At 42.8% G+C, this 10,608-nt stretch overlaps 1 protein-coding gene across 2 annotated transcripts; it reads right to left on the reverse strand.

Moving 5' to 3' along the window:
* Positions 1 to 118: 118 nt before the first annotated feature.
* On the reverse strand, positions 119 to 9,735 carry plin3 (perilipin 3). Of its 2 annotated transcripts, none has more exons than XM_080876726.1 (8): positions 6,398 to 6,420; positions 5,195 to 5,282; positions 4,779 to 4,974; positions 4,365 to 4,447; positions 3,698 to 3,929; positions 2,636 to 2,985; positions 1,515 to 1,733; positions 119 to 769 (listed from the first exon to the last, which is right to left on the reverse strand). In XM_080876726.1, exons 1-8 carry the CDS (start codon positions 6,403 to 6,405, stop codon positions 632 to 634), a joined length of 1,314 nt encoding a protein of 437 aa, XP_080732852.1. In that variant the 5' UTR covers positions 6,406 to 6,420; the 3' UTR covers positions 119 to 631. The 2 variants fall into 2 exon arrangements, with proteins under 2 accessions (XP_080732852.1, XP_080732853.1); XM_080876727.1 differs by lacking the exon at positions 6,398 to 6,420 and adding an exon at positions 9,620 to 9,735 and having other exon boundaries at positions 120 to 769.
* Positions 9,736 to 10,608: the final 873 nt, after the last annotated feature.

A 10,608-nucleotide genomic window follows, 5' to 3' on the forward strand; every position in this document is an offset into this window, starting at 1 on the left:
TCTTCACAAAACAAATAATCTCTCTAGACTTATTTTTATCCTCATTTTTCTGTTTGACACCATCTCCTGTTTCTAACCTGTGTGTGAGGCTGTTTCCAAACATAAATAAAGAGTCACTCGCTCATACATGATTCTGCAGTGTTAGAAATTTATTTACATATTAGTTTAATGACAATTAACTCTTTCCAGAAAGAGAATACTGAAGGTAAAATTCGAAAACAAATTAAATGCATCTGATTCAAGATGTCCTCATGTCTTTTCTATATTATTTTTCCTATACGCCACTAGATTTTACTTTGTTTTGGGAAGGTTTTGAATTCCTTCCAAACAAAAATGTTTAAAGACACATTAATCTTTCAGAGATTAACAAAACACAAAAAAAAAAAAAAAAAAAAAAAAACCCAACAAATCTACCATAAATAATAAAGTGCAAAACAATCATTTCCTAAGGCCACATTTTAGATTTTAACTTCTGCATGATAAATGTAGTGTCAAAAACTGATAGAATTATGATGATGACAGTTTTTCATGAATATTATGGCACCTATTTTGAGCTGGTTCATCAACATCTAGAAATAGTCCCCTAACACCACTTTGAATCATCTCAGAGGAGCACAGGAAGTCTTCGCGTCTACTCGTTTGGTCCGGCCTTCTCTGCCACGTCGCCCTCTGCATGCTCAGTGATCTGAGGAGCGAACGGTCCCACCAGCCAGTTGAGCGGCGTGTTGTGCAGTAGATAGTCCATGACACCATCCACAGACTTCTGAACCTGGGATGGACACACACAACAGTACAGTTTTAATAAAAATGTACAGTTAATAAGAGGATAAATGATCTGAAATAATACTGAGCACCATCAGAGTTTGAAAACAAATTCGTTTCACTGACTAGCCACTTTATTAGCAGATTGTTAATGCAAATAGCTAATCAGCCAATTACATGGAAGCCACTCTCTGCATTTCGATGTGGTCAAGACGACCTGCTGAGGTTCAGATTGAGCATCAGAATGGGAAAGAAAGATGATTAGAAACTGCTGATCTGTTGGGCTTTTCCCTACACGACCATATCCAGGATTAAGAATGGTCCAACAAATAAATTAATAATATTATCCAATGTGTAAGACAGCAGTTCTCCAGATAAAAATGCCTGGTGACGTCACAGGAAAATAACCTGACCTTGCTGCCAGACTGTGTTGAGCTCACATGAAAGCAACAGTAACTCAAATACCAGTAATTAGGCCTTGTACAAACAAAAAAAAAAAAAAAAAAAAAAAAAAAAAGGAGGGTTCAACACAGCAGTAGCAAGATGTACCTAATAAAGTGGTTGGTAAGTGTATAACATACACTTGAATGTTGTAGCATCAGCAGTGCATGGGACTTTCCAGTGACATTACACAAGAACTAACGTGGAGAGTGGTGGCGCTGTGGGTGAAACTAAAAACTCGAGCTATGAGCTACATTTAATTAAGCAGCTGCACAGCTGGAGCAGTAAAGACAGCAAAGCATGACGCGTACTTGGTTCAGCTGATGACGGCTCCGATCGAGGAGGACCGGCGTGATGGTGCTCGTGTTCCTCAGAGAGGAATACAGCTCCTCGGCAGACTGTCGAGCCGCGGTCAGCTGGTCCTGGACTGTGCTCGGCAGACCTTTAGCACTTGAAACCACGCTGGCACACGCCGACCGCAGCTGGTCGCTCAGACCACGCACCATAGAGAGGGTCTGCCTTTCAAGCTGCTGTGAACGTAAGTGGAAACAAAAACCAAATGAATAAAATGTAAAGCTAAGATAACGGGACAGTCCAAATGTAAACAGCACAACAATGACACAGAAGGAAATGACGGTGGAAAGTAAATAAAAAGCTCTCAGAGTGTGAACCTATGCCAAGCAAGCTCACTCTCTGGGCAGCATTTATTTAAGGGGATATATTAATATTGTTTCTTTGTTCTTTTTAAATGTACTTCAACAAGTTTTTAGTGCAGTAAAGACAAACATTATCTAGGAGCAGATCGTGGATTGATCTGCAAGTAACTGGACATTATTCATAGAGATTATATCATATAATACATTTCTAATTAACTAGGCAGCTCATTCCCTTCCTTTTGACAATAATGTCTTTAACACACACACATTCTGTGATCAACTTGACAGACAGGCAGATGTGAAATGTAAATGTTGCCAGGACAAACAAAGGGCAAAAAAATTAAGCCGTTTGAAACAAAAGACATGAAAATTTGACCTTATGACCTTGAGGAGGTCATAAGGTGGCTCTACACATTATACATTATCACTTCAACCTTCAAAAATCAGTCTATTTACCTTGAAGGAGAGGTCAGAGGTCAAATGTGGACATCACATTTTGGGTTGTCTAGACCACAATACTAAATTTTAAACAAATGTTCTCATATGTGGATCTCATTTTCTAAGGAACAAAAATCAGGTTAAAAAAAAATATCAATAAATCAGGCAATTCTTTGTTTTTACCTTCATCAGGTTCCAATCAGCCCAAATAGCAAAGAAATTAAAAATGCATGACATGAAACAGTTCGGGTCTTAGGAGGTCAAAGTAAAAATGCTGCTATGAAATATATCTGTAAAACACAGCTGAATAATCTGTTTCAAAGACTTTCGGTCCTGACCTCAGACTCATTTTTGGTCCCGTCTGGCTCTGGCTCAGACTCCGTCTGCCCATCATGTCCTCCGTGCTTCTGCTTCCACTCGGTCCAGCGCTGCAGGAGTTTCTCAGAGGCTCCTCCTATCTGGTTACCTGCTGAACCGAGACTGGCGCGGGCGCTTTCTAGCAGGTCTAGAGTGATGGTAATCTGAGCCACCGTACCATAGGCTGCGTCCCGGTAGTGACGTGCCCGATCCAAAGACTGCTGAAGAGCTCGTTCCTGTACCTTAGTGGAGAGTTTCCCCAACCGGACAAAGTAGCTGGGGTTGTCTGAAGAGGTAGCTACCTCGCTGCTGGCAGGTTCGGCCACAGCAGCTGAAAGAGGCGAGTGCTAAATCAGATGTGTGACCCTGACATTACTAACAGAAATAGACCGTTAAAATACGTAGCATCTTCATTGCACAGGGTGTTGGGTATGTCATGACTGATGGAAACACTTTTCCCCTCCATCTGTTTGAAGCTTTGCTTCTAAGAGCCACTACAGAGCCTCTGATCAGTTCTGTGCAAGCAAAAGGACATAACGCTGCATCACTGTGCTTTCATTAAAAGCCACTTTGATGGTTAAAGGAACAACTTCAACTGTGCTGCTGCCACAGTTGCAATTGTGCCACATAGCCATAATCAGAGACGGGGCTCTTTCACAGCTTCCACAGTGGAGTATGGCAGGTTGTCATGATAACATGACATCACAGTAGCAGGTGTCAAAGCTGCGAGTGCTGGAAATTGCAGGTACTTTTTGGGCCAAGTTAACAGAAGGGAAGTTCACTGGAATGCCCTGCCTCTCTATGAATAGCACCGACCATCCACGTGTTCAGTCACGGTGGTCGAATTCAACAGTCATGATGACCACCCCCCCCATTTCACCAGATTACCTCATCCTGCTTTTGTGACCTATTTTTTGGGATAATCTCAATTATTCATTTTTTAAACCTTTATCTGTCAAGACACATTCATATAATTCAACAACAGGCAAACGGGTTCATTACCACCCAGTGTTTTCGATGAAGTGATTAGCACAGCTACTGACCCAGCTCCCTCTCAGTGAGCGGTAGGTTCTGGTCGACCCAGTCCTCGGATCGGCTGAGGGCCAGGCCCATCCCACTGCTAACCATCTGGCCCATCCTGGTGCCCATGACTGTGTTGATTCCTCCGCTGACTGCTGCCCGGGTCAGCTCGACGCCACCCATCACAGCCCCCACCACGGCTTCTTTGGCCCCTGCCACAGACTGGTACACCATTCCCACTGTGTCTGACACCACCTGAGGAAGTCGAGATAAGATAATTACCTTCTTTTGAAAACCAACGTGGTGCTGGAGCTCGATTTGGTGCCGACTATAATAAATAAATAAAATTCTGCCACGACTTTCTTCCTCTGAAATTACCCCAGTGTTTATCATTAATGCTAGCTGATAAACTGTGCTCATGCTGCTGTAAAATGCTGCCACTACTCAGTTTGCATTAGTGCCAGCAGTGACAACACGTTAGTGGAAAAGAGGTAAATGAGCAATGATCAGCGAAGCATTTTGCGTTTTCTGTATTGTCAAAATCATCCAGAATGCACCAATACGAAGAAAACAAGCACATGGAGGCCAGAGAGCTGTTTTCTTTATCAAGTCTATCATTTTGGATTTTTATGACAGCATTTAAGCACAATAGGGTTAGGTTTTTTTGATGCTACATTAAAATATTCTGACCTTGTCTGCTGGTTGGTGAAGAATAGGCAACTTTTCTTCCATCTTATCCAATCCTTTCAAAGCGTACTCGTTTGCAGAGGCAACTGCAACAAGTGCACAACAGAAGGACAACACGAGAATCAGTGAGAGTAATACCACTCAGTAAAAAACAGGCATCGTGTCAGGTTTACAGTACAGCTAGAACTGGATGAGTGTCAGAGATTCAAATTACACCACGATAAAATTTGGAAAGTTTATTCTCATGACAATAAAAGAAACAGTCTTATGATTCTATTGCATTCTATCCCTGAGGCAGCAATGGATTTGACTTCAGCTTCTCACCTTTAATGCGCAACCAGCATGAAATATCTGTTTGAGGTACATCTTTGTGCGATTATCATACGTTACATCGGATTTGCAGAGATGGGAACCTACGTTGTGGCTCGATCATGTTCAAGAGAGGTTTGGTCCCTGCGGTGGCAGCTGCACCCAGAGTCCGGACCCCGCTCTCGGCTGCATCCATCACTCCCTTCAGTAGGGGAACGCTGTCTTTGGTGGTACTGTAGGCGTTTGAAACCACCTCGCACGCCGAACTGACCAAGGGCAAGTTGCTCACTCGTGAAACAACAGTCTAGGACAAAAATAGAACCGTCGCCGTTATTGAAAGCACAATCCTGTCTCACAGTACAGTATAGTTCAGCTCTTTTCAGGTCTGTATTAGTAATCAATAAGGAATAATTATTAATTTCCAAGAGTAGATGATCAAAACGGGGAAATATCAAGTGTTAAATGAGTTCACAGTAGACTCGTGTTATGTATTAGGGATCATTTCAGGTCACAGTGCCCCTCACCTGCTGCTCTCCATTAGCTGGTTCTGCTGCCGGAGCTGCACTCTCATTAGTCTTCCCGCTGTCTGCCATTGTGACTGCTGGATTCAATCTGTGTCGTGGAATACAGAGTGTCAGAAACAGAGACTTGCCTCACATTGCCCACTGTGCATGATGAAATAACGGCTTTCTCTATGATACTCTGTGTTTAAATAGCTGGTATACTTTATCTCGCAGCAATCTTTGTCCTGTCAGTTTAATGCATGCGGAAAGGCAGCTCAGCCACGCCAAATTCATTTGTCAACACTATGATGTAACACAGACGAAACTACATTAAAAACTGATACATTTGGAAGTGAGTATTTTCTTGTCAACTTCCAGCATCATTAAAACAAAGCTGTGTATGAAGCAAGAATTAATGAGACAGGTGTTTGTTAAGTCAAGGCGTAAGCATTATGCATACGTAATCACTGAACTTATGATTTTTAAGCTCTTCTTCCATGATTATCTGTGTTTGAAGGAAAGATTTGAGCCAAAATGTGATTCAAGACTGCAAGAATAAAAGCCTGACATTTTAACAGCTCTTCACAGCAGTTAGGGTAACATGACTAACATCACTGGCAGCAGCAGCAGCATCAAAGGAAAACTCCCAAGAATGATTTATGCTTTGAAGTGTATTAGAAATAAAGAAAGTACAAATGGCTGGACGACACATCGCAAGTCCCTGTTGTTACTAAAAAGAGTGAAACAAAAATCATCTGGGGCTTATTCCTTTAATTCAATTCTTGGACTTCTAAGTGCGAGCACAGCTCCCTGACAGAACACGGATCCTCACATTTTTCTTGCACTCGCATTCAAAACGAAGGAAATGTGACGACAACATAAAAAGAAAACAGGGATGATAAATCATGCGAGAGAACTCTGTGGTTATGAAAGTTCTGATAATTTCAAAATATGGATGAGAGTCCGAGGAAAATCAGAACTAATGGCACGAACCGCGGTCCCGCAGGGCACTGAGTGTTCACGAGCTCTCGTGGCGGCTTGCAGGCAGAATGGACGACATCTGATATTATTAATCTAACGGGAAACGGCGAGCAGTGCTGCGCTGGTGTCAAATATTTCTTTAAATGAGAACTAGGCCAAAATAATTACTCAAGTGAAAAACTACCATATTACATGAATACAATGAAAAAGTGTCTTAAATGAAGATCAAATGTAATACTTAACTGGGCCATGCAACGCTGTAAAATTAATCAGCAATTTATTCTGTTTCACTGCAGGTCGTTTCAACCCTAGCCAGCCTGCCGTGTCTCTTCTAGGAGTGGGAATTAGGATTTATAAAAACCTGTATCAGAAGCACCATAAAAAATAATAATAATACAAAAAATTATGTGTTAACTCGTGCAAATATACATGGAACAGTATATGAAAAATTTGGTGTACACAGCTTTATCCTTCAGCTCAGTCTGAACTCTGAGCAGCTCTCTGTGAGGCGCTTCAGGAATAGTTCTCCAGGCTTCTTGAAGGACATTCAAAGCTCTTCTTTGGGTGTTTCTGCCTTTTGTTCTCTTCACACTGCTTCAATAATGCTGAGGCCCAGGCTCTGGGGAGGCCGATCCATGACTGACTGTTCCACTGTGTGTTTTTCTACCCAGATGTGCTGAATAAACTTCAGCCTTTCCTCCCCGTTTCCCTTCATCAAGAAAGGCTTCCTGACAGCCGCCCTTCCACCGAGACATTTTCTGATGAGGTGTCAGTGAACAATAGATCGGCTGAAGGTCCAAATCATCCGTCTGGTCTTTGCTGAATTTTTTTGTCCTGTTTATTAATGACATGACTTTCAGATATGGTTAGTCTGCTGTAGATGGGGGTTTTTTTTGTTTGTTTTTTTAAAAAAAAGACCTCACACTTCTTAGGTAAACATATCATACCAAGATGCCAAGTTTTCACCTAACAGCTTTTTGGGAATCTCGATTCATTTATCCTTCCTTTCACTAGCTGGGCCCACATCCTCATTTTAGGTTTGACAGCGTTTTAGTAGGTAAAAGTGAATGGTTTGACATGAATTGAGCTGCGGTTTGGGGAAGGCCTCAAAGGGGACTGGCGGTGGCTCCCGGGCCTGGCAGATCCCCATGCACTAAATAGAAATGAAGAAGTTAAATAATTGAGAACAAGGAGGGAGGGAGGGTGGGGCACGTAAACAAGAATGAACAGCTTGCAGAACCTATATAGATGACAACCGGACGGAGCGCGTTTGGAGGCGCGGTCCTGCTCCTGAAATTCCGATACATTATCTCCAATTAGCCAAAGAAAAGAGGACCAAATGATGTCTTTTTGGGACAAGCTGTTGGTAACAAAGTGCCTGAAGAGTCCATTTAAAGTTTGTCCTGTTTCCAAGTCTTCTGTTATGTGTGGACAAATGTGTCATAGGTCACGTTACGTGGCTAAACAAACAAAAAAGATTCAACAGTGAGATACAAGAACTGAATAGGAAAGGAAATAAAGTGAAAAAGAAAACCTTTGTTTCCAAAAGCCATACTTTCTTGGAATATTATTATTAGTTTTTTAAGAAATTGGGGGTGGCTCAAGACTTTTGCACAGTACTGCATTTTTAAATTAGGGTCTCATATAGAAATAATATTCTTTACAAGTTAAAGAAAATGCATTGAGTTTTATTTAATGAGGTAATACAATCTCATTAGCTTCACTGTACTCTGACCAAATTTTCTTAGGTGGGTAGTCACTCCCCCCAAAGGACACTTCCTGAGCTCGGAAAACCTCAGAGTAGGCAGACTCATCACATTGAACAACGAGGGGATATTCAGTTTGGTAATTAGCGCACATGCATGCACACACACCTGTCTTTGTGCATATGCACGCACACGCACATACCTGTCTTTGTATCTTAAGCATATAGTTAAGACAACAAAGAGATACAAGCAAGAGAAGGAAGGAGGAAAGAGGCCCGTTAGCCAGTTGGAAAGAAACATCTGCAGCAAAATCCGTCCCTTCTCCCTTTGGTGCCTGCAACATGTGGATGGCATCTGCTTGCGTTCTGCCAGATGGCATACAGACATAAATGGACTCCACCTGTATTACCTGGGATGCTGTTAACAAGCGTCTGACATGCATGACCTGATGTACACAACAGAAGCAGATGAATGGGAGAAGCATGAGTCCTGAGATCTTCCTGCTGGAGAAACAGCCAGCAGCATCCTGAGGTGTGCAGCCAACCAGCGGCAACCTGAAGTCAGTGCTCAGGTCGGCTTCATCGACCTGACAGGAGGAGGCGATCAGCAAGAGACGAGCCTCAAATCCAACAGCCTCAGCCACGACTGGCATTTTTATAGAGCTACTATTCAATCATTTCACACAGTTTGGATGTCAGTGTGAATAAAATCATTTAACTTTTGTTTTTCGTGAGCTCTGGCAATCCAGAAGAGATCTTTCTGGCCTGTGCGTGACTCAGAATTACACGTTATTGCAACAGCTTGGTTGAGCAACGCCGGTTTTTTTTTTCCTGAGTGGCAGTTGATGAGATCTTCACCAGTTTTATTACAAAGCAAAGTCTGACACTGTGCACCCTGATATCAAGTGCGAGATGAACCTGCGATAACAGTACAAGTTATGAAGAAGGCTTTTATGCAACACAACCGGCTGCTTTAGACTTCTCAAAATGATCATCTCACTGACAACTGAATCCAGTAAAGTGGCCATTAAAATCCTATCAAGCCTCTTCCTACTGCTTTGTGTGTGACATCCTTGCAGTGTTGGGCCACATCAGGGGGATGGGGAAACTACTGTGTATTAGCCAGAGCTAAAACTCAAAGTCTCGATATCAAAGGTGACTTCGCTTTATCGGAAACTACTGAGACAGCTCTGGCTTTTATCTTGTGAAACCATCCACCGAAAATATCCACTGAAAAATGAATCCGAGTGGGAAAAGTCACTACCTGTCTGAACTACTCAGAGCACATGCCCACACACTGAGGCCACAACCGGAGATGAAATCTCACAACAACAGATTGCCTGATTTTGAAAGGCTCTGAAGCTAAGAAAGATTTAGGTAACCGAGTGCACAATATTAGTTTAAGCAAAGGCTCTGAGCAGCATGACGATGATTCCCAGCAGAGCTAATCAGGTCCGTCTTTCATTGCTTCCCCTTTCTACTCGGTGAACTTTCACCCATGTGAGGAACTATGACTCGTTACTTAACACAGCACCAAACAAACGGCTTCTCCGAATCAGTCTCCCGATCTGTGCCTTAGCTTTTCGTCTTCATGGGGTTCTCTTTAAAAGAAAAGCTGTTTCCGCAGCTTTAACTGGAAGTAAGACCGAAGGCTAAAGCTCAGCTGGGCAACCCCCACGAGTAAGTTGGTTAAACAGCTTAAAAACATGGCTCTACGACTGCTGTCAGGACGGAACACACCTGTGGGATGAGCCACTCACCTGCCTGGGAGCCTGCCGGTTCAGTCTTGTGATGACCTGCTGTGTTACTTCCGGTCAGTAACCCGGTCCACCCCGCCTCAGAGCCTTTATAGTGCACTGCTGCGCTACTCTTCAACACAGGGGAGGAAGGCGGAGCCTAAGACTGGCTTACAAACTTTCAGCCAATTAAATCACAGCACGGAAGTGCCCGTCACTGCAGGCCCCGCGGGCTCACGGTGTTGCGCCAGAACTTTCCAACATTTCTGTGACTTTTCTGTGTCACAGATGTGCTTACACGGATAAACGAGCAGTGGTCAGCGGGGTTTATAAACTGTTTAAGTATAAAATAAAAATAAAAAAGACTCCTTTCATAATAATAATAATAATAATAATAATAATAATAATAATAATGGATTGGATTTATATAGCGCTGGCACCCAAAGCGCTTTACAATTCCATTATTCATTCACTGTCACATTCACACACTGGTGGAGGCAAGCTACAGTTGTAGCCACAGCTGCCCTGGGGCAGACTGACAGAAGCGAGGCTGCTAAGACAGACACTATCTCTGCTTTTAAGATTAGGCTTCAAACTTTCCTTTTCGCTACAGCATATAGTTAGGGCTGGATCAGGTGACCCCAAATTCTCCCTTATGCTGCAATGGGTGCAGGCTGCTCGGGGATTCCCATGATGCACTGAGTATTTCTTCTTCAGTCACCTTTATCACTCACTATGTGTTAATAGACCGCTCTGCACTGAATCATACTTGTTATCAATCTCTGGCTCTCTTCCACGGCATGTCTTTTATCCTATCTTCCTTCTCTCATCCCAACTGGTCGTGACAGATGACCGCCCCTCCCTTAGTCTGGTTCTGCCGGAGGTTTCTTCCTGTTAAAAAAGTTTTTCCTTCCCACTTTCGCCAAAGTGCTTGCTCATATGGGGTCAAATGATTGTTGGGTTTTTCTCTGTATGTATTATTGTAGGTCGGCAACCCTAGGCACGAAGGGTTA

This window comes from Rhamphochromis sp. 'chilingali', assembly GCF_963969265.1.
Source record: "Rhamphochromis sp. 'chilingali' genome assembly, chromosome: 3".
Classification (NCBI taxonomy): Eukaryota; Metazoa; Chordata; class Actinopteri; order Cichliformes; family Cichlidae; genus Rhamphochromis; species Rhamphochromis sp. 'chilingali'.